At 41.8% G+C, this 27,842-nt stretch overlaps 1 protein-coding gene across 2 annotated transcripts in view; it reads left to right on the top strand.

The window, feature by feature from the left end:
- INTS6 (integrator complex subunit 6) overlaps nt 1–27,842 on the top strand; it is an 80,110-nt gene that overhangs the window by 14,834 nt on the left and 37,434 nt on the right. For both annotated transcript variants that reach the window (XM_037011664.2, XM_073230050.1), the window contains exon 5: nt 3,709–3,798. In XM_037011664.2, coding sequence (XP_036867559.1) covers nt 3,709–3,798 — 90 coding nt within the window. The remainder of the gene's footprint in view (nt 1–3,708; nt 3,799–27,842) is intronic.

Consider the following 27,842-nt stretch of genomic DNA (forward strand, 5'->3'; position numbering starts at 1 on the left):
CACCAAATAGCTAATAACATTGTAGTGCAGTGATTAAATAGTAACTTTAGTTTAGACTTTTGAAATGTTCAATTATTTTTTGTAAAACATGAAAAAAAAATCTTGTGATACTGGCAGAGAACCAAAAATGTGTTTTAAATTTGCTGGGTAAGAGATACTGTCAGAGAAGGATGCCCGTGATTTATTATGCTTCTGCCAACAGTAAATGTACTAAAGCATAAGTGGGAGGAAGAGTGTAAAACTGCATATGAGAAAACAGTGACGTGGTCTGGTCATTTTCTGCAGGTGATTTAGAAATTTGTGCTTAAATGAATTTGTTAATTCATATATAGAGATAGGGATGACTTTAGCCTAAGGAAATACAGAAACCATTTTTGTGTACATGCAGTCACTGTTGTAGTTTTTATTGTAACCAGTCCTGCTGCTTTTCTTACTGTGATTCTTGACTCTTCTGTCTTAGAGAGTAAGGGGTCCTGGGCCCGGTTAGGCAGACAAGTAGGCAAGACGATGATCATATTTTTCTTTTTCTACCTTTGATCTTTATCTAAATTTTCCACATTTAAAGCCACTAAATAGCTTAATATTATTTTATCTTATATGTCTATATATGCTCTCTGAAAGTTGGTTGAAATGACATAGTTTTCAGAAGTAAACATTGATGCATCTTTCAGTGTGTTTTTGTTGAGGGGAGGTAGACAAGTTAAGTGGATAAGAAATTACAGAGCAACAGGAAACCAATTAAAGGAATAGTCACACTGGAATTAATACAGATTGAGTGTACTTATTAAACAGAACCAAGCTGATGGGAACACCTTTCACTGTTGCTGAGTCAGGTGGCGTAGAATTGTAGCCAATAGCATTTAGCTGCTATAGCAGGACCTTCAGATACTGAGAAAGACCAGTTGGAGTAAGTTTCTGACTTTGCCAGTTACCGACTGGGTGACTTTGGATTCTGTCATTTGATTTCCTTGAAAATATTACCTCCCTGGGTTTTTATGGTTAGGCGAGATGAATGTGGTATTGTCATCCGATACCTGGTGGAGCCTTTCTGGGGAAGTTGTATATTTAAGGACTAAAAGCTTTGTTGTCAAGGAAAAAGCAAGTTTGATTTTAGCGTTTGAATTTAGCTTACCAGTTTTAATAACTTGGGCTTTTTGCTAAATTTTAATACATTTTAACTTGATATTTAGACAGAGTGGTTCTTAAGAAAATGTGTTTTAGTTTTTGGGTGGACATCATCATCCACAAAGTCACACCATAGATCGTTGTTTGTTAATATAAATATGACCAGTTCTCTGGCTCTGGAGCATAATTCTCAGTGTGCTGATACAGGAGTAAGAATGGATGGATGTCAGACTTTTGGATAGAAAATATGACTTTGAGGTTAAAAGGTAAGGTGACCCAGCGATACTACAGCAAATATTTGGTCCATACTGTGATGGCTTTAAGAGGTTTGCTTATTTAATTTTGAAAGGCAACTAGCCAGCCAGGGTTTCAGAAGCAAGATATGCTGATTTTGAAGATCATAGGACATTGTGGTTTTCTTTTATCTTCCTTTGTGCCAGTTTTTAAGCTACAATGGTATTTGTAGAGACCAGGAGAGTTTTCTATGTATATAGGTACGTACATTTACTATCTATGAGGGTAGAGATCATGCACCTTTCCTGACGTTCCGTAGCTGCTCAGTACACGTTCGAATGACAAACATGAATGAACGGGCAGTGGGTGGCTGGGCAGAGATAGGAGGGGAGGTAGTGTGCCCTCGTAGCCTACAAAATTCACGAATTGTTCTGTGTTAAGTTTTGGCAGCACTTATTTATATTGAGGTAAAGGTAATTAATACCTGTTTTTTGAAGTCTGTTGAAGTTGAGCAGGTTTAAGTGGTTCTGTGACTTCACTGGTTCGTATTAGGCTGTAATCGGCGTCAGTGAATATTTAAGTGCACCCTGCTAAACTGTCTTGTGCTCAGTGCTGAGGAAGAAATACGACATGATTCTTCAGTGTATTCAAACACAGGAAATGATAGCAGACAATACAAGATGGTGTATGTTTTTTTTTTTTTTTCTTATTTTGATATCATTAATGTACAATTACTTGAACAACATTATGGTTACTAGACTCCCCCTATTATCAAGTCCCTACCACATACCCCATTATAGTCACTGTCCAAGATGGTGTGTTTTTAAAAAATTGTAGTAGAAACAACAAAATCTACCATCTCAACCAATTTTAAATGTAGAGTTCAGTACTGTTAAGTATATTTCACATAATTGTGAAAGGTGCTATATATTTAAACATTTGAAAAGGAGAGAGGATAAATGCTGTAGAAAATGGTCTTCAAATGTACTGCATGAAACCACACCAAATCTAATTTTATTTGAAGTAACATTCTATTTATGTTTTTATTTGTTGATGTTTGAAAACTACCACTGTTAGAATTTGGAGAGGGAGAAGGATAATTATTTAAGGCCAGAGTAGTTAGGAAGGTTTCATGGAAGAAGAGGAAGGGAAGACTTAAACTGGGCCTTAAAGATTGATTAGGAATTGGGTGGGTTGTGGGCGATGTAAAGGAAGAACATTCTGTTTGAGGGAACCAGGCACAGCTCAGCGAGGATGGCCATTGCCTGTCCCCAGGTCCACGAGAAGGCCGGCATTAGCTTTGTTGTTTGTGTTATTTATGAATGGTGTGAGAGGTAGTGTAATGTTACATAGTGTAATGTAATGTTCCCCAAGACTTGTTCTATTTATCATAAATGTTGTAGAGGAGGAAGGAAGGTAAATTCATGTTTTTTTTTTCCTGCAAGGTTTCTGTAACATATGCTACTATTCATTTGAAATCTTCTAGAGTTTATAGCTAACATATTTAAATTTTATTTCCCAGAGGAAGCTTTCTTTGTCTGAAACCATTGTTTCTTAGATACCAGTTTGAAAAGTATATGCCACTTAAAAGTTGTGTGATTTGATCAAGAAATTTACCAGATTTCCCCTTCCTTCCCACTTCGTGATGAGGGCACTGACCGTGAAGTTACTGTATGTGAAAAGTGTTCATAAGTCCATTCAAGAAATAGAGCATATACTGTAATATGCTCATGCTCGTGATTGAGAGTTACATAGACACAAGGGAAAGGTCACAGAGCCAGGGAATGCCACATGGGTATGACCCTTCTTCCTTGCTGCTCTGAGTATGGCCTGCAGACATTGGCATTGCCTAGTCTGCAGTCTTGTTAGAAATGCAGAACCGTGGTCTGTCCCAGACCTACTGAATCAGAGCCTGCACTTTATCAAGAACTCAAGGCGACTCATATGCACATTAAAATTATCATATCACATGCTGTTCTGTATCACTTCGACAAAACTTTATTCCGTCCTCTCTTGAACACTGTTAGTAGCAGAGAATTTGATGCCTTTGATTCCAAAAACAAGGTTTAACCTTTTCTACCCACTGGTAGTTAAATACTTAACATAAAAATTAAAACAGTATAAAAACACTACCTTTTCATCTACCTAATCCTACTCCTTAAAGCTTAACCTCTGTTCATTTTGTTTCCTTCTAAACCTTTCCTTAAATGTACAATAAGTATATACTACACATAAAATTAAACAAGAAGAGAGGGGGGTTTATATACTGTTTTGAGAACTGATTTTTTTATCAGAAAAATTAAGTTCGTGCCTAGATCCTAATGTGTTTAATGTGTTTTTCAACTTTAGGGAAGAAACCCTTTTTTCTTGGAGCCAGCAATAATCATTACCATTACTGATGGGAGCAAGTTGACCACTACCAGTGGAGTCCAGGACGAGGTAAGTTAGTTCATATCAGCTTGGATCATACAAATGCAGTCAAATCCTCTAGCTGCACATGCCCGTAGGCCGTCGAACACCTCCAGTAGGTGATTGTTCGGTGCCGTCTAGAGTCATCCGTCTCCTAGGACTCATTCACGTTCTCTGCTGTCCATAGCAGTGGTCTCCAGACTGTCTTGAACAGAAATCCCTGCCGGCCAAAAGTTTGGAGCCTACCCCCATCCCAGTTATATGTGTAGTTTTGAGTTTATGTGAGAGTAATAGTGCCAGTTCATACAGTAAATTTAGTAAAATTAATTCTTATTTTCAGGTCAAAAAGGAGGCAGCAGTCTAAACATTTCTTCCCATGTTTCCGTGGGTTGTCACATACAGTCCGCTGCAGGGACCCCTAGACTGAGTACAGCAAAGCCCAGACAGAGATGTTTAGACTAGGAAAATGAAAGTTTAGGGGCAAGTGAAATACAGCATCAAGTAACTTGGTGACCTCTTGTCTGCCGGCGTGCCCTAGGCAGAGGGGGCTGTGGCGGCGTCCTAGGGTAGACACAATAGATGTACTTTAAGCTGTTTTCACTGTAGTATGTGAATTGCTCTTGAACATGGAATTTGTTTTTTAAACTATGTTGATACAGAAGGGAGATGGTTTAGATGACTCTTTACTGTTTGCATATGTTTTAGAGTCTTAATTTTAATTTTAATTGTATTTGCAAAGGGTTTGATTAAGTAGAAAAAGTATAGTTTTTAATTCAGTAATTTTTAGAAATGATTTCATTTGTGTGACAGTGGAATGCAGATCGGACGCGGAGTCAGGACACGTGGCCTCCAGTCTCCCTTCCACTGCTTGCCAGCAGTGAGCTCCACACCAGTTACCTACCTTCCCTAAGTCTCTCCCTTTGCCCATGACATAAAGATGATCTTTCTTGCCGTAACTCACAGGGCTTTTGGAAGACTGAAATAATATATGTGGAAGTGCTTGGAAGGCTGTAAAGAAATGAGCAAAGTGTTGTTCTATCACGAAACATGGAAACCAGTGAAGAATTGTGGTTACTTGATCCTGACCTGTGAGAGGAGAGCCAGAATTATTTTGTGAGAGCAGTTAATATTACAGGGCTTTAAGGCAGAATTCAGGGACATATTGCTGAAAAAGTCAGGTAGATGAGCATTCATAATCAGCTGATCCCCGGCCTCTCTGTCGTCGGTGCCCTCGGGGTGCCGCACAGCCGAGCCTGACAGGCTCCCGGGCACCTTGGCCCCGTGATGCGTCCCTGCGCCGTCCACTCACGGGGCACAGGCGGGCATTGGGCGTGTGCAGGAACAAGCAGTGGAAAGGTCCCCTGACTTTACATTTTAAATTCTGTAATTGATGTTTCTCATTTTACCTTCCTTTTGAAAAATTTGAGTGAAGAAAGATCGAGGTATCAGCAATCAGGTCAGAAATATTAACAGAACCCGTAATAATTAACTTCTTATTCAGTTTTATTTTGTATAATTTAGATGTCTTCGGATGGTTTTTGTTTTGATCCTTAATGGTTTTGATTTGTAGTTATGACTGGAAAAGTATTTCTGTTTTTGATTGTGAAATATTTCTACATGTGAGATAATTCAAGGTGCTCTGTTTCTCTGCCTTTGTAGAAATGCCCTTTGGGATACAGTGTATTATGTTCCCTTATGTCTGGACGTGCTTTCTTTGTCACACTCATTTTATAGGCTCTTCTCTAGCTTTAAAAAATATCTTGAAATGTATGTACATGGATATTGGAATTGCTCACCTTCTAGGTCTTTGGGAAGGATATTGGAGAAATGAGACTATGTGCTTATAAGAGTCTAAAACTACCTTGGTTGTAAGGTTGGAAAGGTTTTCTGGTGGGCAAGGATCTTACATTTTAGTTCTCTTTTATCATCTTTAGCATGGTTCTAAGAACAGAGCTTACATTAAAAAATATTGATGATACACACTGTTGCATTGAGTCTGGTAGTCATTGTGATCAGGACTTATTACTGCCACTATTTCTTAGCTGAGGTGGAAGATCCATTTGTTTTAAGGCAAAGGCTTATTTTAGTTATGGAGTTGGAACATAGGTCTGTGAATTGTTTTGGTTTTCAAGTTTAGGAATGTCTTTGATCCTTTGCATGTTTGATTCTTAATGTCCCAATATGACTCATGGGGCAGAGAGAGAATGTACCCGAGATGTGCATATTATTGAAGCTTGATTTTTGCTAGAATGTTGTGAAATCTTGGTCCATGTAGCCAAAATATTTAAATACTGTGATGCATTGTAAGGAGCCTTTCAGTTCATGAAAAGCATAAAGGTGTTTTGTATTGTGCTCTTGTGTATGTGTGTGTGCACATGTGTGGTTCATGCGAACTATATTGTCATAATTTCTACTCTCGAATAACAGAATTTTGCCTTTATTTCTCTTTCTCTTCAGACCCTCCTAACCTTTGCTTTAGGTTTATTGAATGAGTCAGCGTCAGTCATTGCCACATGAGGTGTGTGTGTACTTTCTGACTGGCTGTGGCTGCTGTCGATGTGACCCGTCACTGTGGAGTCTTGCGTCCTGCCTGTGTGACACCCTCGGCTCGGGAGTCAGTGTCACCTCACGGGTGCTCTGTCCGCCCCGTTAGTGCTGTTCTCCGTGAGCGCGCACTCTTGCTGCGCTCCTTCTGGCGCACAGAGGAACGGCTCTGCTAGTCCTGTCTTTCATTTTACAAGTGAGGAAACGGGTCAGGGAGGCAAAGTGATCTGCTTAAGGTCTAGCACTTGTTATGTTATGATTAGATTGATTATAAATCTGTCTATAGATTAGATAGATTAGAATTGATTTGAATCCCAAAGATGACTCCATCCCTCCAGACCAGTGCTTTTTTTCCTGATGTGCCTACTGCCCCTCTGTTTGATTCTGTTCTTGATTGTTTTTAAAAATTCACCTTGTATTTACCTGATTTCCTGTTTGTCTATCTCACCTTTCTATCTAATGTGACGTAGGAATCACATTCTTATTCTCTCAGTATTCTTTCCGTTGTTACTATGACCAGGGCGTTTCTAGGCAATGAGGGTAACAGAGGTGAATGGGCTGGATTTCTGGTTCTTAAGTTCAAAGTCTTACGGGGGAGATCGCCTATTAAATGGTTTTATGAATGATCAGAGACAGATACTAAGTGTATGGGATCATTTAGGGAGGGGAGGGTTAATATTACATGTGCATATGTCAAATCCCATTAATGTTGAATCTGTACAGTCATACAATTTTAGATCAAATTCAAGGATTTGGTATAGGGTATGGCTGATAGCTTCTATCTGTGAAATTTATAAAGAAGCCTGGCATAAAGTTGTTCTGAGTCTAGAAAATACTTAATGGAAGAACTTGGTACCATATTATCTCTTGATCTGCTAAGTCTGTACAGGTCAGAAGGACCCAATTTCTTCTTATAACTTGTTTGTCAGAATAATTCAGGCTACGGTTTCCTCTGACAGTTCATCACTTAGCAGTGTGTTAGGAGTTAGAAGAGCAACAGCTTTGCATTATGGACAAAGGTCTTGAGCTGTATATGATCATTTTATCTCAATTCATGACTTTAGTTATCTTCCTTGGCTTCATTTAATTCAAGTCCAGGCCATTGTCTGAGGTGTCGTGAGTGTGTTTCTAGCACAGTCTTTTTGGGTGAAATTGCACCTTTGATGCTGTGTGGGAAGAGTATGTATGTATTCTTTGGCTCTGTCTTTCTTTTTAAAAGCAGCTGTTGGGTAAAACTGGTTGTTTGCAGTACTTTTACTTGTGATGGGTGAGTCAGTGGGACTCTGAGTTCTGATACACAAGAAACTGTTTCTTACCCCATAGTAGCGCTCTTCTGTGCTGCTAAGCATACTCGCAGCCAAGGACTCATGGTGCCGTTCATCAGGTATTACTGATGCATCAGATCTTTGTGTAGAATCACCAGATTGTAATTAAGAGTTATTGAAAGATTTTTTGTCCTAGTTTTTATTCCTTGCCATGATCCTCTCTAGTACTATTTCGCAATGGGAAACAATTCTGTGCTATGATGCTAAGAACACGTGGCTGACCACATTGCTCCGTAAGTGGCCAGAAGGAACCCTGCCAGTCCCTTCTTGGTGATGAGTGACATTCCAGGGTAGTGGGGCAGTTGTTTTTCTCTTCCTTAACGTTGCTGAGCAGTATCATCTTGCACATACTGAGAGTTTCACATGCTGAAAATGGCTTTGCATCTCATTATCACTGTGGCTGCCCGTGGAGGCTAACATTTTAGAGAAGGTATTTGCAGTCCCCAAAAGCCTCTTGGCTTTTGACATTAAAACTTTTGTCCTGTGAGCTTTCCTGGCTTTTTGAGACTAACTAGGACAAGTGCTTGTGTAAGGACTTGGCAGAAGTTCTGAAGGGCCTGTGTTTGTAGGAAGACAGAGGTCCCAGCTGGGACTGCGAGTGGCCATAGGTTGGGGTCTTATTTTTCAGCCTGTCATTTCTCAAAATTTGATGCAGAAGTCCCTCAGTCTTTGAGGAGGGATTTTTCTGGATCATTTGGGCATACCCTTTTACAAGGATAATCTGTAATATCTGTACTTATGGTTTATATTTAACTTTTCATGATCTTTACTGATTAGAAGACAATCCAGAATTTTGAAATGCTTCTAGTATCTGAAATAATTCAGAAACCACATCCGTCTCCCCCATTTAGTAGTTTTATTTCACTAAAATAAAAGCTGTCAAAATGTTTTTGTGTTGGTAAGACTTTTAAACACATATTTAAAATAGCTGTTTTTTCCCCAGTACACTTACAATTTTGGGGAACCTTTTCCTTTTTTAAAAGAGAACTGTAAGGAATCTTGAGGGATGTCCTTGTATCTGATGGGGTGTATCGAACCGGTGTGTGTGTAAATGCATCTCTGAGTTACTATTTTGAATTCTTCAGGAGTGGGGCATCCTCCTGTTGATACTGTAGTACTAGGGGCTCAGTAGTGACATCAGGGTGAGCTCTTGACTAGCTAGCTAGTGATCCAGATGCTCTAAACATACACGCAGCAGTAATGCGTCTGTCTGTTAGTTTCCATCAACTCCGCCTTCCAAAATGTGGTAAGAATTAGTTGGGCGCAGAGCATTTTGCATTCTCTTCCATCCCCCGTGTTGCGGTGCTGGTCTCTCGGGCCCTGGACCTGTTCCTTCTGGCTGCCGCAGAAATGCCCCGTCTCCCGTGACGAGTGTGATGAAGTATGTCATCATAATAATGGGTCTAATGAAAAGAAGTGGGTAAAACATTTTAGTACTTGGAGTGGGTTTTCAGCAGGTCACATTTGCAGTACTCTGTAGTACTCTGTTACTGTTATTCACGGTCACTTGGAAAGAAAAACTTAAGGAGTGCCTGCCTCCTGCAGACAGGCAGGCACTCCAGTAGAATCATTAAAAAAAATTCTGGCTGATCATGCTAATGAAAGCTGTATGGCTACAATAACTAATGCTTTGTCCAAAATTCTGTGGCAAGATTGATATCAAAAGCACTTTTTATTCAGAGGGTGAAGAATTTCACCCTGAGTTTATCCGCCTGTCCACAGCAATAGGCATTAAGAGCCATTACACATGTAAGGAGAACTTCATGTAGAGACGTTTCTGTTGCTCTTCTGATTCGAACTCTTCCATTTATAAACTAATGTGATATTTGTTTAGAACAGTAGTTTCCAAATTGCTGTGTCAAGATCACTTAGGGTGTCTTATGAAATATTTGCTTCAGCTCTCAATCTGAAAATTATAGTTCGTTTGATCCAGGCAGAGACCTGGGACTCTGTATTTTGAAAGTGGCCCAGTTGAGTCTGATGCACAATCAGATTTGGGAACCATAGTTTTGGAATACACTGCAGTTACAAATCCATTTTTTAAATAACTATGAACATGTATAAGAATGAACAACTGTAACAAAGCAAGTTAAAACTTCTGACTTACAAGGCCAGAAAAACATTTTAAGATAAAAATTAATTTCTGACCTTTAGAATTGTTAAACTCAGGAGTGGTGTCCAGGGGTTATGGAATAGGTCTTCTGTGAATGTATCTTACTGTGTTTGATAGGGTTTCGAATTGATCGTTGGGAAGCCCTGGGATGCTAGCTTCTGCACCGGCTGCGGTCGGTCTGTAGTTATGCTTACGGTGGGCTGTGCTGAGAATGCTTGCAGCTTGAGTGTGAGATGAGGAAGAGGGGGAGAGGGTTAGGAAAAGGGGAGTAGTTAATTCTTACTATCTGTCATGCACTTGCTGTTCTTGGCTTAGGAATTTTTATCCACAGGACTACATGGCATTCTGTTATTATGCTTTAATTCCTGGTTTGGATATCCGTAGCTAGCATATTTTTAGAAAGTGTGTGTGTATATATAGTTATAAACTTGACCCAGGTGAGGGCAATTTATAAAGAATTGGCAATAGTTACACTTAATTTTTGCTTTCTAGGGAGTCGCTGCTAAAATACCCTTCCACAATGAGTTGTTACTATTTTGAATTCTTATACTTTAGTTCAGCAGTGATTTTTCTTGTGATGCCTGTAACTGGTTGTGTATGAAAACAGTGGAATACTGTACATTTATATTTAGTATCACTGTGTTCTAGGCACTGTGGACAAAAGATGGAATTCTACAAGGCTTTTGCCCCTAGAAAATATTTGAAGATAGGCAGGTAAACAAGCATTTGTAATACACTGAGATAAACCTCATGGCAGAAATAAACAGAAGATTCTGAGAAAGCATAGAGAGAGGGGACTGCGTTTTGAGGGATGAGTAAGCAATCGAGCTGTGATGTTTAAGGACAGGAGGGAACAGCAGCCTGCAGAGGTAAGAAGGCACGGGAACAGTGTATCGGGAGATTGTGAATGACAAGAGTGGAATATGGAAAGTGCAGGTGTGTGGAGTGGATTCTTGAAATGTAGGTAGAGGCCAGATAATAGCACCCAAAGGACACTGGACATTGTTCTGTTAACATCTGCAGAGGAGGTGTTGAAGATGTTAAGCAGGGGAGCTACATGACCAGATTTGCATTTTTAGTAAGCTTATGCTGCCAGCAAGGTAGAGGTAGGTGGATTCAATGAACGTCCTGAATGGGGAAGAATTAGCAAACTATACGCAATGACCCAGGAAGCGTGGAGCTAGGGAGGGAGGCAGAGGCCTTAGGGACCTGGTGCAGACGCGGGGTGGACCCTCAAAGACACACGGCGGGGGAGAAGCGAAGTGCTTGAACAGCCTTCTGAACCCAGGTCCAGGCTTGGGCCTCAGAGGGCTCAGTGAATTCCCCAAAATCTTACCCAGAGATGGTCCACCTGTGTGTGTAAGGTTTCCAACTTGGGAATCTGATTGCATGTTGATAGTGTTAACTGAAATGGGGATATTGGGTAGTAGTAGAAAGGAATATAAAATAATTGCTTGATAAAGTATCGGTGTCTTTAGAGTACGAATGTTATAAAGGAGTCATGAGCCAACTTTTAAAGCAGTACCTCCAAGACTTTTCTTGACCTTTAATGTTATGTCTTAGGAAAAATATTTTCTATCAAACAGAGAAATAGGCAGAATTTTATCTTTGGGTTCTGGTAGTTGGAATCTTTATTTTGAAGCAGATCAGATAAAAAGCCTTAAGGCATATTATTTGTTAGTCAGATCTTTTAAGTTTTTTACTTAAGCCATAGTGATGTGAACACTTAAAGTTGCTTGTTTCAAAGAAACACGAGCATGGGCGTCCAGAAGGCAGGAGAGCAGCGTGCGGGGTGCAGGCTCAAGTCTGATTCCATTTCTCTTCATCGGTATATGATTTGAGAACGGAAGTGTTGCCCTGGCAGTTTTCTGCCGATGAGCTCAGTGAAAGTCAGCCTGTCTAAGTCAGATTAGTTTGTGAGTGTGAAAAAGCTGAGTCTGCTGATGACACTCAGATAGGCCTTAGGCCGCTAGGTGTCCGCAAGCACCTTCATTATATAGACTTTGCTGTCTGCCATGAATAGTTATTCTATGTAACTTGCACTTTCAGTTCTTTACAGGTGTAATACCATAGGTTTTCAATTCCTTATATTTATATATTAGGAATAGACTGTGGGTAGTGACTGGAACGATAATGAAACTGATCTTTACCTCAAGGCAGGGCTCCATTTTGATGTAAACAAGGCCGTTTTTGGTCTGTTTTTCCCCACGCTCTGTCTTTTCAGGTTGAATTACTGATTTCCCCCCCTTTGTTTTGTTTGTTGTGGTTTTGATGTTTTTTTTCCTTTCAGCTAAAGGAGCAGCCCAGTGGTTTTCAAGAAGTGCCAAAGTGCACTGACTGCCCCGTGGCTGGCGCCTCAGGGAGGGTCATGGTTCCTGGGTACAGGGCCGCGCTGATCCTCGGTGCCACTTCAAGCGGGCACACCGCGGGGAAGGCCTTGTCTAATGGCTGGCCTTCCTCAAAAGTCTGGTGCTAGTCATCCCGGAAGGCCTCAGAGAAAGCCTTAAAGGTGAGCAGAGTAGAGTGTAGTTCTCCCTGGGGGTGTGACTGTCGGAGAGTGTGATTCGCCGCAGAGTGACCACCCTTACTGACAAACCCAGGCTCCGTTGTTAAAGAATGTTAGCTTTGCATTTGTTGGTGATGATGAGACCCCCACTTTGGAGTGATTAGGAACTGCCCTCCTAGCCTTCACACCTGTCCAGGGAGGAATTTGGTATTTCCTGGCCCTTCAGAGCCCTGGGCTAGCGTCTGTTGCCTTCAGTGGAAACAGCTTAGTACCAAGGCTGAGGAATGGTCACAAAATCATGCCATGTTGTTAAGTACACACAGATGGATTAAAAAAAAAAGTTAACCTAGTGGGGTAGTCTCTTAGTTTATATATTTATCATGTATCAATTATCAGGCAGTTGGGTTTAAGGATTTGGAAGAACACATTTTCATTTGATTTGCCTGTTAAAATAATTTTAAAAAAATATCGCCAGCCAGCTTTGAAGTAGTTTGGACTTATGTAGCTCATATTTTATTGCATTCAACTTGAAGTTTACCTGCATCATTTGAATAACATTTTTAACCCCATAAAAAGACTCTTTAGAGATGTTTTGAGAATTTTGGTTTGGAAAAAGTTTAATTTTAGGCCTCTTTCTTTGTACTTTGAAATTTGGGGCACTGACAGAATCCAGTTGTTTCTATAGTAGCCTTTATTGCTAAATTTTCCAGTAAACTCTAAAACTTGCCCTAAGACTTACTAGGTTTTCACCTTTTCTTCTTTTTTTAATTGAATCATCTATAGTAGTAAAAACATAATATGGGCATTCACCATCCCCAGTGTCTGTATATTTTTACATTTAGAAATTATATATGTCACTGCTGTATTTATCTCAGAAAACAGAGAAAAATAGAGATGTAAAAATATAAGATGAAAAAAACTTATACAAAGGAAGTTCTGGTATTTCCTTCCCATACACCACACATCATGATTTATACTAAGGGTTGGCATAAGTTTTTTAAAGGGTCAGATAGTAAATATTTTAGGCCTTCCACCTTGTATGGTCCCCATTGGAAACGCCCAGTTCCCTGCCGAGGACAGGAGCAGCTGCGGATGGTGCATAAAGTGATGCTCAGGGCAGCTTTATTTACCAGAGTGAGCTGTGGGCTGTATTCGGCAGGTGAGCACGGTTGGCTGACCTCTGGAGCATACTGGGAAACGGTGTCACACTTCTCACTAGGTCCTTCCCACCGTCAGCTTCAGCGTGCAGTTGATCTCCTGCTGAGGTGGGCAGGAGGGTGCTAGCAGGGTGCATCCAGTTCTATGGAGCGAACCCTCAGGGAACCCCAGTGATGCTCACAAGGGTGGGTGCTGCGATGGCGAGCTTGCTAACAGAGATAGCCATAGAGTCAGGGTGTGCGTACGAAGCAGCTGACGACAGTGTGCGCTGCTGGGACAGTGAGGCTGGCACTGGGGAGTGGTGCCTCAAGGTGGACGCTGAAAGACTGATTCAAGTCTTCAAAGTAGATGAGTGCAGAGGCATAAAGGTGATAGAAGGGAGGGTGCAAGAACCGTATCACCTCAGTACTGACAGTTGGCAGAGTGTCCCAGATGGAAGCAGCTGGAAATGAGACTGGACAGATAGGCGTTACCTCCCAAGGCACTTGGACGTTGCCTTATTGTTGAGAGTAGCCATTGAAGAGACTTTAATATAGAAGACAGTGATCTGTTTTGGATTTTAGAAAGATAATGGCAGTAGTATGGAATATACAAGGAGTAGATACTTTTGGCCATTTTTTTTTTTTGAACCTCCTTGTAAAAGAGAACACAGTTGTTTTGCAGGTCGTTTTATACCAGACATAAAAATAAAGAAACTTGGAACACTATTCAGCAATACAAAGGAGTGAGTGCTGACACGCTGCAGTATGGATGAAGCTCCAGAGCATCACGCTAGGTGCAAAAGACCACATACTGTGTGATCTCATTTTTATGGAATACCCGTAGAGTAGGTTAGTGGCTGCCTGGTACGGACTGCGGGGGACTGCCTGCAAACAGGCATGAAGAACCTTTTTAGGCTGTTGGAAACGTTCTAAAACTGGAGGGTAGTGATGGTTGTAAAACTAAATTTACTAAAAACAATTGAATGGGACAAAAATGGGTATATTTTATGGTTGGTAATTACACCTCGATAAAGTTGTTAAGAAATTAGAAAGGTCTCACATTCAAATCTGTTGGTGTAGAACTTTGCTAAAGAAATTACTTCCTTTTTGCTGACTGCCACGCAGTGCCCTTTCCTCTGAACAAACACTGAGCTTAAACTACCAGAACCAAAGAGGTCTGTTTTTTCTCAGAGCTGGTGACTGTGAGGCGGAGTAGTGGCTGAGACACCAGGTCCTGCTCAGCTGCGAATGCTCTTCCCCTTGTGTAGTGGCTTGATGTCCCTTTATTTGGGAACCTTCTTAAATACTTACATTGGATATACTGGGTAGTAATACTAAAAGCTAGAAATAGTCTAAGGGAAATGTACTGGATTTTTTTTTTCAAGGAAACAATTGTTAAAGATAACTTGAAGTATGATTATTTTAAATTTATAAATTATTTCCTTATAATCTTAACAGTCACAGAAGATGAATAAAAATAATATAAAACAATTGGAAAATGGTTAGTTTTACTCAATAAATATTTATAGAGGGTCCATTATGTGCTAGGTAGGCAGCTTCACATCTTGTTTATCGATCCCACTTGTGTGAGAGTGAGGAAAATAGGCCTGGTGTGGCTGGTTCCTAAGTAAGAGGCAGAACTGGCACTTGACCATTGTTCTTTTTTGTTTGCTTTTTCCCTTTTTACTTCAAGTCTATTGTTCTTTATACTCTGGTGTGGGATTTAAAACAAAAAATAGAACAGTACTTCATAAGGGCAAACATACATTGACCAGTGGTAAAGTTGAGAGTCCAGAATCAAACCTCTGCATGTATGGTCGGTCGGCTTACAGGAAGGGAGCCGAGACAGCTTGACAGGCCAAGAATGTCCTTGTCAGCAGATGGGACTGGACCAGAGAGCGAGGCTGGGCCCTCACTGACACCGCGGGCAACAGCGGAATTAGAACGGAGGGCAGTCTGAACAGGAGAGCCAAAACTGGAAGAAGACACACAGCATACATGATCTTCAGAACCTTGGATTAGCCAGCAGTTTCTTAGACGTGGTACCAGGAGCACAGGCAAAGAAAATCAGATAAATTTGACTTCATCAAAATTAAAAACATTTGTGCTTTAAAGCATACTACCAAGAAAAGATAACAACTAGGAGAAAATAATTGCAAATCATATACTTGAGAAAGGCCTAGTATTCAAGATATAAAAAGCTATTCAACACAAAAATTAAGAGACAAGGCAATTTAAAAAATGGGTGAAGGATTTGAAGAGTTATTTCTCCTAAGAAAGATGTACTAAGTAGGCACATGAAAAGATCCTAACCATCATTAGTCTTTAGGGAAGTGCAAATCAGAACCTAATGACAGAACAGTTCACACCTGCTTTATGGCTATACTTAAAAAGGTGGATAATAGCAAGTGGTGAGGATGTGGAAACACTGGAACCCTCATTGCTGGTGGGAGTGTAATATGATGCAGCTACTGCGGAAAATAGTTTTGCAGTTCCTCAGAAGTTAGACAGTTACCTGTGACCCCGCATTCTGCTCCTTTATATGTATGTGCCCAAGAGAAATGAAGACATGTCCACATGAAAGGTCATGTCAGCATTATTTATAATAGCTGAAAAGTAAAGACAGCCCAGTGTGCACCGGCTGATGGATGGCGACGAATGTGGTGTATCCATATGATGGACTTTAATTCAGCCTTAAAAAAAAGAACGGGATTCTGACACAGGCTGCAGCATGAGTACAGGTGCATGAGTACAGGCTACGGCCAGGCACAGCTCTGCCTCCCTGGTCTGGCTGTTTCCAAAGAAATAAAATGGGACCAATGGAAAAACTGTCTTGACCCCGTAAACCTTTCCCTCTCTAGTGACTTCCTTAATCAGCTTCCTTCTGCAGCGAATTAAGAAATCATTTCTGATACCTCCTGGACTTCCCTGCCCCTTTTTTCTCCTCAATCCATTCCCATCTGGCTTCCGAGCCTCCCATTCTTGGGAAGGCCACTGATAACTTCCTCATTTTCCAAATCCCGTTGTAAGTTTTCAGTTTTTCTCCTCCATGACGTCACGCCAGCACCAGTGAGCACTCTCCCTTGCAGTTTCTCTTGGCACTGGGTTCACTTACACTCCCCTGGCCCTTTCTGGTGTTCTGTTCTGCTGTAATACTTGCTCTTAATTTATTTGCCCGTCCCTTAACCCTTGTTAATGGTCTGATCTTAGATGTTTTTTGCCTTTGTGTTTGATATTCTCCTGTCAGGCGATTTCATTCATTTCCACAACTTTGCCCATCAGTATGTATGGATTTCCATCTATAAACAGATTACCAAGATTTTCTTTTGATAGCCTTTATCTTTGTTTTTGTTTATTGACTTTCTTATTAGTAGTTTTTGATAGGTAAACATCAATAGATAAAATCTGCATAAACCAAACCTTTTTAGGGTCCTAAGTAATTTTTAAGTGTGCAAATGGTGTCAGAGTGTAAACTCTCTGAGCACTGGTGTTCTTGGGTGTATATATGTATTTTTATTGAGAAGTAATCGGTGTATATTAGCTTCGGATGTGCACCATAATGGTTCGGTGCTTGTGTAGCTTGTGAAATGACCACAGTGAGGCCAGCTAACTGATCACCACTCATTCACTTAGAAAAAACTTTTTCTTGTGATGAGAACTTTTAAGATCTACTGTCTTACCATCTTTCAAACATGCACTGCCGTGTTACTAACTGTAGACAGTCCGGCCAGATGTTTGAACTAGTGACCACAGTCAGCCATCCTGCCTGCACCCCCTTCCTCTGTTTTCCCAGTTGAGTGTTCATGATGTGTGGGCAGCCTCCCTCCCCACCCCGGTTCCTGCCCTGGTCGGGCCGCGTGCACCGCCTCGGAGCCTGGGCAGCGCTGCCCTGCCTGTCCCCTTGCTCCTGGGAGGTCTGCCAGTGTCTGCGGCTGCTCCCGCCCGTCTCCCCTGGGACCCTCTCGGTGGCGGGGGTGGGCCAAACGGCCCTTTCCGCGGGTGGGCGAGGCCTGCCTTAGCTCCCCCCTGCCCGGCAGGGCTGAGCTGGCCCTGGGACCCCGGGTGCACTGGCCCGCTGCCACGCACCCACCTGCGCCCCTTGGGTTGGAAACAGCCCTCAGGGTTCTGTCTCCTCGACAAGCGACCAGCGTTCTCCCGCCTCCGCCTCTGCTCTGCCCCGGCGGCAGACCTCCGAGTGACCCCTCCGTCTGCCTCTCACCTTCCGTCTCTTTCCAGGTGTCGCCTCTGTCTTTGCTGTTATTGGTGTTTTGCGTGACCGGGCTGGTTAAGGGCTGACTTTTTTCCTAAGGTTTCTGTACTTTTCTGTTGAGACGAAATTCATATAACAGAATTAATGCTTCTAAAGTGAACAGTTCAGTGGCTTTTAGTACATCTCTTATATTTTGTAAGAAGAAAATGAACAGCTTGTTTACTTATTTACTGGTGCATAGTTGACATACAGCATTCCTTCCTTTTTAATGCAATGCTTACACGGGGCAGAAGTATCGGGGTGGCAGCCCGCACCGGCTCCTCGCCAAGCCCAGGCGGCACACCCTGGGACAGGCAGGTTTCTTTCCATACATCTTTTTTTTTTCGATCAGATACTTTGAGTTTGGATATCCTTGGATTCTAAGGTGTATTTTTTTTTTTTTTTGGAAAAAATCTGAAAAACAATTGTTGAAGGGTAAACCTTCAATTGTTGAAGGGAAAGGAAGCTGAAGGGCCAAATCTCAGTCTTAGAGCTGCTCCTGCCCCTACTGGGAGGAGGGAGTCAAAGGGATTTCTGAGGGTCTGGCGCTAGTTACATGGCTGGTGGTGTTCCTTGTCATGAGTAAGTGCTAAGGCTGTATTATGTTTGAGGAAGGAGATTTGAGAAATACAGTTTCACTGAAAATGTTACAATTTCATTCGAACCTTTTTCCCATTTCCATTACCCAAGCAAACCTGGGTAAGTGGGATCAGAGAGGACTTGATCCTGGAAGATGCCAGCTCTCTTTGTGAAATAACAAAGACGTTTAGTAATAGTTTGATTTAGAAGTGTGCTTCCCTGTCTTTAATACTCCTTTATACAGTGTCTTGTTGAGTGCTTATTTTCTGCAGGAAAGCAAAATAAATTGACAAGCCTTTAGTTGAAATTCAAGGATTCTGAAAAGCTTCAGGTTGGTGTATGTTTGTAGGGTTATATTTTAGGATATTATTTTAGCGTATTGGTTCAATTGGTATTGCTGTAATTGGGACTAAAGTAACAGGGGCTTAAAAAGATAGAAATCTTTGTCTCGTGTCAAAGCAGAACTGGTTAATGGTCTGAAGGGCAGGTGGTTCTGCTCCAAGCTATTGTCTAGGCCCCAGGCTCCTTCCACTTGTCTTTGCTTTTATCTGAATGGTTGATGCTGGTTTACAGTACATCCTAGCTCAACACCACAGCTGAATTTCAGCCTGTGGGAGGAAGTAAAGAATGTGGGGTGCAGGCAGCTTCCTAATTTGAGCATGGCTAAAGCTTGCAGGTGGCGGTTGGAACCCAAGTTCCATCAACCAGAACTTGGCATGTCACTGCAAGGCAGAGTGGAATATGTACTCTCTGCCTAGGTGGCCACGTGTTGAGCTATAAAACATAGGGGTTTTTTTTAGAAGGAAGTGAGATGAGATTTTGAGGGGCTGGTATCAGTTTCTGAAATAGAAGGGATGGTAAATTAATTAAGCTTTAAAAGCTTAGGAAACTTCTTTCCAGCATGACTGCTTGGTCTAAGTTTATTTTGCACATTTTTGCCGCACACGTGGAATCATCAGGTTCCAGGTATTGGGCAGTGGTCCTTGGGGACCATAACCTGGGATGCTCATTGCTGTTGAGCTGGGCAGTGTTTCCAGGTCTTTTCAGTGGACAGTTAGGAAATACATTTTTTTTTTGTCTTGAAAGAGAAAATACGTCATGAATTCATACTAGTATTTCCAATTCAAATTTAAGGTAAGAATTTAAAATGTATTGGTTAGAGAAAGTGTTCATGTAATGAAGACCTGGGCTTGATTTCTGGCTTTGTAACTAATTAGAGATGTAAGCTAATTGTCTTTTAGTCTAAGCTTCAGTTTCTTCCGTGTTAAAATGGGGAAAACAACTACATGTCAGGATTGTTGTAACAATTTTAAAAGAGATAGCAAGCGCTCAGTGATGTCACAGTTTCTGTTGTTCATGGTGGCAGTGCAAGGGAGATTAGTGCTTCTTCTGGGGTCCAGAGGAGAGGCATGCGTGAAGGTGGCACTGTCGGGGTGCTCTCTGCAAGGGCTGGGTTAATGCACTGTGGGGTCACTTAGAAAACTGTCAGGGCAAGAGGCTCCCTGGTGGGTGTGATCTGCATTAATTACAGCTGGACCATAGGGCTTTGTTTGGACCTTAAAAAAAAAAGGAAAGAAAAAAACCCTTTTTCCAGTAAAACATCCAGTATTTTGCATACTTACTTACTTGGTTATTTGGTTAATGTCAACCTGCCTTCCTGCCCAACGAGGGCAGGGAATCTCCTCTGTCCTTTTGCTTCCATTTTGACCCCTGCGCCGGGGACAGAGGAGCCACTCAGGTGGTCATGCCCTGGTGGACCATTTTTAGCATCTATGAACCCACAGGATCTGCATCGATTGTAGGTCACACGTTCTGCAGTTGCATCCTGAGTGTTACCTGACCCCTGGCTCTGCTACAGCTGAGGAGATTTCCTGAGCACCAGGGACTTTGTGTCCTGCAGGTCCTGCAGGTCGTCATCCATGCATTAACTCACAGCATTAGTTCTAGGTAAACTTCTATTGAAAGAGTGAATTAGTGAATGAATTTGCTGGCGCTCCAGTCTGTTTGGATCCAGTTTTCACCCATGTTGTGAAAAGTGTGTCCTGTAATTTATTATTAATGGAGGACACAGTACCCCAGGGAACCTCTATAATGAAGCCACTGTGATGTGTCCCTTTTCTTGTCCTGACCTGAGTGGGAGAGAGCAGGGTACTTAGGTCCGCCTCCCAGGAGTCCAGCCTGGTTTCTGCTGCGGGACCTCCATGTGCATGTGCATCACTCATGTCCCTGGGGAAGGACTTCTCAGTCTTCTCCCCTGGATCTTAAGACAGGCACCAGACTTATATTAAATGGCGCATATATTCTAGAGCCTTTCCTTCTCTTTTTTTCCTGTTTGTTTCATTGAAGTATCATTGATATACGGTCTTACATTGATTGGTCTCAGTTATACAGGTGATTGGATAGTGACTCACAGTATGAAATCTTCACCCCTCTAGTGCAGATACTATCTGTCAACACAGGACGGTGTGACAGGGCCACTGACTGTATTCTCAGTGCTACACTTACATCCCTGTGACTGATTTATATTACGGTTGAGGTTTTGTGCTTTTTCTTTTGCCACTAAATCTATGGAATTCAGTTTTCATTTGCTTATATTTACTTTGTTGTTCTTATTGTTTCCTTTGTTTAGGTATAACTTATATACAATAAAATACAGAATATAGTATAAATTGCAAAACTTTAAAGCATAGTATAAAACTTGATGTTTTGACAGATGTAAGCATTGTGTTATTAATAGCACAATAATGGTATAAAATATATCCATCACTCCAAAAAGTTCTCTTAAGCTCCTTTAAAGCTAGTAACTACCGCCTTCCCCTGGGAACCAGTTCCTGTCATATATATGCAGTTTTGCCTTTTCTAGAATTTCACACGAGTGGAATCACAATGTGTTGTCTGCTGTGTCTGGCCTCTTTGATTCGGTTTAACGACTTTGGGATTCGTCCACATTGCTCGCTCCGTCGGCAGCTTGTTCCTTTCTGATGTCTAGTGTTCGATTGCATGGCTGTACTGCAGTTTGCTTATCCATTTGCTAGACAGAACACTTGTATTTTTTTTTCAGTCTTTTTTGACTGTTACAAATAAGACCACTGAGCCCGTTTGTGGATAAATGTTTCAGTTTCTCGTGGGCGCACGCCCAGGGGTGCACTGGGTGGGTCCTGCGTGGGTGTGTGTCTATTGGAAACTGCTGCCCTGCTACTGCATTGGCCACCCTGTTTTGCAACCCCACCAGGACTGCGTGGGAGTTATTTTTTCTGGTTTTGACATTTTAGGCGACACAGAGGATAGGTAGTGGTATCTTGCTTTGGCTTTAGGTGGCATTGCCTAACTTCTGACGATGAGCGTCATTTCACGTGCCTGTATCTACGGAGTCTTTACATCTTGTTTGGTGAAGCTGGTGTTCTGGTCTCTTGCTCATTTTTTACTGGGTGATTGGTTTTGTTATTACTGAGTTATAAGAAACTTACATGTTCTGAATAGGAGTCCTTTATTGGACACATGTTTTTCGAATATTATGTCTCAGTCTGTGGCTTGCCTTTCCATTTTTTACAGTGTCTGTTGAGCAAATGTTTCACATTTATTTTTTCTTTTATAATTTGTGTTTTCTTTGTCCTATATCAGACATCTTTGCCTACGTCAGTGTTACTGAGGTTCTTCTTCAAGGAGTTTACTGCAAGCATGAGCTCTTTCTTGGAGGGTCAGGGTGCGTTCAGAGGTCTCCGTATGCACGACGGGAGCAGGAGCGTGCTCAGGTTCATTTCTCGGACGCTGTTAGCTAAGTCACCAGTAGCTCTGCTGAGAAGGTGACCCTTTCCCCGTCGAGGCGCCTGGCGTTGGTGTTCGGAGTCAGCTGGCTGCTTGTGTGTCTGTTTCTGGGTTTTCTGTTCAGTTTTGTTGATCCCTTTTGCCAGTGCAGCACTGGTTGTTGACTGTGACAGCTTTATAAGCTCGGAATCAGTTAGCCTAAGTCTCCACACCTTTTTCTTTTTAAGTTTGTTGTGTCTATTCCGGATCCTTTGAGCTTCCATACAAATTTAGAATCTGCTTAAGTTTTACAAGAAAGCCTGCTGAAATTTTGATTGGAATTACATTGAATCTATAAGTTAATTTTGGGGAAATCAACATTTTATGTTACTCTGGATCAGTTACTCTGATCCACAGGAATGGTACATCTCTGATTCTTGATGTCTGATTCTTTTAAGTGATGTTTGTGGCTTTCATTGTCTAGGTTTTCACATATATTTTGATGCTATTGTAATTTTGTCATTTTGCTTCAATTTCTGGTAACCTGTCGCCATACATTGAGATACTGGTGATTTTTGTATTTTGACGTGGTATCCTGTGACCTTCCTTAATTCAGTTGTTACCTAGTAGTTTTTCTAGATTTCTTGGGCTTTTTTGCATTCAAAGTCATGTTGTCTAAGGACACAGACCGTTTCACTTGGTTTCCAGTGTCCGTCTGCTTTTGTTCTGTTTCTTCCCTTCATGTGCCGGGAAAGTGGCGGGAATGGACCCCTCCCCCCTTGCTCCTGTGCCTTGGGGGGTGGGGTAGGGGGCAGAGCCCTCTGCTGGGTGAATGTGATATTGCCGGTAGGTGTTTTGTATGTTCTCAGGTTGTGGAAGTGTTCTGTATTGTTCCTAGTAGGCTGGTTTTTAAATTTTTATTAAATTGTGAATAGATAACTGAATTTTGTAAAATGATTTTAATGCATATGTTGAGATGATGATATGTTTCTTTTTAACATTATTAGTATGGTGAATTACACTGGTTAGTTTTTATGTTATACTAACCTTGTTTATTTGTGTGTGTGTGTGTGTATCCTTGGTATGTTTTATAGATCAGAGGAAAGTGATAGACAAATGTGGTGATGTAAGTAAGCCTATATAGGAACCCAGAAAGCAGCAGTCTGAAATTATTTACTGTAAAGTCAAGCAGTAAAACAGATTTTAGTAGGGTTTCAGTATATGGCACAGTGTAAACATTAGATGGAAATCCAGATATGTAACAAGGATATAGTAAAATGGGAGAATGTGGGTTGAATCTTGATTTTCCAGGTCTTGCAGTAACTTGGATAAATTATCAGTCTCTTTGTCTTAAGGTTTCCTTACTCTCCTCCCACCCCTAAATGGTAATCTTATATTGTTTTGATTCTAAGAAATATTATCCACCCAGTCTCTGCCCACTTGAGCATTTGTGAAATCATGAGAAATTTGTTAGCTCTTTGCCAGGAGGTGCCTTGTGGTGGGGTTTGTGTTGGGTGCCGCTTGTGGGCGCCTGTGTAACTGTACATGCATGTGGGTGATCCATCCCTCACTCAGGCTGAGCTGTTCGCTTTGTTAGCCCCTCCCGTCACGTGCTAGCTGAGTCACATGTTTCGGTTTAAGTGACATAGACATTGGTTAATAATTACCTTTATAGGAGGGCTAGTAATAAAAGCAAGACTTCCCTTTTCATTCTCATTCTCTTTCCATGGAGGCTTTTAATAATTGCTTGCATTTTTAATTGTATTAGTCACTCACATATACCCAGTTTTAAAAAACTGTTTTGTGGAACTTTCAGACATACAAAAATAGGGCCAATAAAATAACCCTTACCCAGCTTCAATAATTATCCACATTGTGCTGATCGTTTTATCTGTTCTTCTCCTGCACTTACACACACTTTTTTGGGGAGTATTTTAAAGCAAATTTCAGACATATCATTTCACTCATAAATAGTCTGAATGCATCTTTAATATATAAGTAAGGACTCTTATACACACACAGATATATGTATATGTCTACACCTACAGTGCTTAACAGAATTTTAATTATATAATTCTGAATAATTCACTTAATTAAATTTATAGCTTAGCAGAAATTTTAAGGAGTCCAACAAATACTCTAATATCTAATCTGTTTCCCAATTTCCTACTTGTCTTACAGATATTGACAGTTGCTTTATTTTATCAGAATCCAAATATGGTTCACACCTTGGATCTGGTTGTTACAGATTTTTAACCAGAAGTCTCATACAAGTTCAACATAAATTTATATCCCTAATTATTCCTCAAAAATTTTGAAGGGCAGTTTTTATCTTTTGGTGAGTCCACATTGAAAGGAGGGTGTGTGTTCCATACACTAGCTCACCTGGTGCACACCAGGCATGCGCAGGAAGCAAGAGCTGCCCGGTTTCTGGAGAGGGAAAACTTTCAAAGCTGTGATACGGGATTTTACTGATTAAGGAGAGCGGGACTGAGGAACCAACCTTTCAAAGAGAAGCATTGTATCATCTAGTAACTTATAATTGAAATAAAGAGAATACAAAAATAGTCTAAGGTTAATTGAATAGGAAATGCAAATGAAATACCAGTAGTCGTTGATAGACCTTCAAACTGCCTGTTAAAACTAAAGGTGCTCAAGAGATCAGGATCATAAGCACAGGCTATAAAATATGACTGATGTCAGGCTTAACTGCCAGTGGCCAGAAAGATTCAGAAGAGCCTCTCCCCTCAGGGTGGGGAAGACAGACTGGAACAATATGATGTTGAAAACTCTGGGAAACTCTGATACGGAAAAGGAAAGGAACATGCAGCTGTATGGATAATTATGTGTTATTGTTGGAAACATTTTTATGTACATTTAATGTTAAATTTGGGGGCAGCAAAGAAATATATTAAATTGCTGACACATCTTAGATTCTAAGTTACAGGTAACAGGTAACAGAGGGTTAAATGAGATGATTCTAGCAGGATATCTGATTGAAACCCTGGCACAACATAGAGTAAATGATGAGTTCTCAGCTTAACTTGTGACATGGTTTGGGGCAATATTTGGTATGAACAATAGCCTTTAAGCTTTCTTCTCCCTACTTGTTATCAAACAGAGGTTATTACTGTTATTTTTAGGGGGTACAGTCTGTTTCCAGAAGATAGGGACCAGTATAAAATACTGTAGAAGGTTTGTTGCTAAGTTTTTGTGGTTGAAGCATTAGGAGTTCTCAGCTATATAGAAAATAATGGCCTGCAACACAGTGGGATGTTATTCAGCCATAAAAAGAAAACAAATCCTACCATTTGCAACAACATGGATGGAGCTGGAGGGTGTTAGTCTCAGTGAAATGAGCCAGGTGGAGAAAGACAAGCACCAAATGACTTCACTAGTCTGTGGAGTATAACAACAAGGCAAAACTGAAGGAACAAAACAGCAGCAGAATCACAGACTCCAAGAGGGGACTTAGCGGTTACCAAAGAGAAGGGGTGGAGGAGGGTACATGGGGGTGTGGGATGGAGAAGGGGATTAAGGGGCACTGTAATTTGCAATCACAATATAGATAGGTCTCAGGGAAGGCAGTACAGCACAGAGAAGACAAGTAAATGACTCTGTAACTTCTTATTGTGCTGATGGACAGTGACTGCAATGGGGTGGGGAGGACTTGATAATATGGGTGAATGTAGTAACCACAATGTTGCTCATGTGAAACCTTCATAAGGCTGTATATCAATGATACCTTAATTGAAAAAAAAATGCCTACAAAGTGAAGCACAAAGCTTTTACTGTGTTTTAAGTTTTTTTTACCAACCCCCTTTAACCATCTGACCCAATACTTTATAATTTATTCCAGTTTAAATGTTTTATATATTTAATGATTATGTCATACATTAGTGTTATATGTTAAAGTTGATATTACTGTCCATCCTTTGAGAAGAATATTCATCTGGTTTGTGCACATTTGGCACTTAGTTTTATAGTTTTTCTTCCTTCGATCATGCTCCATATGTTAAGTACTTGTTATTTCGAGCATCTTAAACCCTCACTATAATGGTAGGGAAGCATCAGGGCCTTGACTATCGCATTCTCTATTTCTCCTCTGTAGTTGTCTTTGGTGTGTCCCTTGTTTTTGTCTCTGTCGGTCTGCCTGTCTCCTCCTCTCCTGCCTGTTCCTCTGGCCGGCGGCCCCCCAGGGCTTTCCTTACGCTGTCAGACATCGTCGTGTCGCAGCTTTGCCCCTGGCCCCCTCAGTGGGCTGCCCAGGCAGTGGTCCTCCCGAGGCGCACACTCATCCTCCTGCTCAGAGCGTTTCAGTGCTTCGTGCTGTCCCCTGGATTCCCCAGGAACCTGCACGGCATAGTCACCTTGTTTATCCATATATCTGTTCATTAATTCAGCCGTTGTATTGAGTTTCTTCTATTAACCACTGTGGTGGCCCGGGGGATCAAACGGTACGCGAAGACAGCAGGAGCTCTGTCCCCGAGGGTCTAGTTGAGAAGGCAGATGTCGATAAAAATATCACAGATGAAAGTCCCATTTTAATATCGTATGTCCTACAAAAGGGAGGACTGTGCATGAGAGCTCGCAGTAGGGGAGCATTAAATGCCGTCAGGTGGTCGTGGACAGCTAGGATCTGGAGAGATGAGTAGGATTTACTCTGCAAAAGGTGATCGAATGGCAGAGGGGCTGTACAAAGGCTCTTTTCCTAAGGGGCTTTTCCCTTTTTTGAGAATGAGGGACTGAAAGAAAGCTAATGTGACTTGGAGCATAAAAGAAGAACGATCATTGTACAAAATGGAAAAGAAAGCTTTGAGTCTATGCTAAGTATTTTTATTAGTGACATCAACGCACTGGGAAGCCATCCAGGGGTTTTATTTGGAGGTCGGAAACCTCGTTGGCCATGGTTGTGTTAGCCCTGTGGTTGGTCGCTTGTCCAGGAAGGTTGGTGATGGCAGAAGAGACAGAAGCGAGTTTCATGAGATACTTAGAAGGCTAAATGAACCAACTTTGCTGACATATATTGCATTTGGTGGGAATAGCAAGAGATGGCTTCTTGCAGAACTGGGTAGATTATGATGCCTTCACTGAGCTAGGAAATGTTGAAAGAGCACTGTTTTGGGTGGAGGAAAATCTTGAGTACAGTTTTGAACATGCTGAATTTGAAGTACCTTTGAGCCGTTCAAGAGGGAGTGTCAAGTAGGCAGAAGAGTATTTTGGTGTTCAGAAGAGTGGCATTCTGCGAGTGCTGTAGACAGCCAGTGGAAGCTGTGGGGTGGGGGGTTGAGAGTTGGAGTGTGGGGTGGCCGAGGCTGACGGCTGCGCCCGGAGGCTCTGCAGCACTCCTGGTGTCAGGTTGGTCCGGGTTGGGGTGGGCGTGGAGATGCAGTGGCCAGAGAGGAGGAGGGGGTGGGGGGTGGGGAGGTCCTTCAGTGGGGAAGCCTGAGGGAGTGGCTCTAGAGGGCAGCACATGGGTTCCAATGCTGCTGGGAAGACAAATCTGAAAAATCACCAGAGCTAATGACTCTTCTACTTACCTGTCCGCACTAACAGGTCCTTGTGGCTGAAAAGAATGACCCTTTGTCATTTCTGCAGACTCTGAGTTGGCTTCTTTCAGCTGGGCGCTTAGCTGGGGCTGGAGCATCGGGGTGGCCGTGCTTGTATGTCTGGGGCCTGGAAGCTCGCTGTTGCCCAGCATTTGGCTTCTTGTCCCTGCAGCCTCCGTGTGGTCTCTCACCGGTCAGTTGTCTAGTTCAGTCTCTCTGCACGGCAGCTGGCTCCCAGGGGGGGCGACGGAAGCTACCAGCACTGTTCAGACTTAGGCCTGGAGCACTTCGGCTACACCGCCGTCTCCCACGGTGACCAGAGGGTC

This window comes from Manis javanica, chromosome 1, assembly GCF_040802235.1.
Source record: "Manis javanica isolate MJ-LG chromosome 1, MJ_LKY, whole genome shotgun sequence".
Classification (NCBI taxonomy): domain Eukaryota; kingdom Metazoa; phylum Chordata; class Mammalia; order Pholidota; family Manidae; genus Manis; species Manis javanica.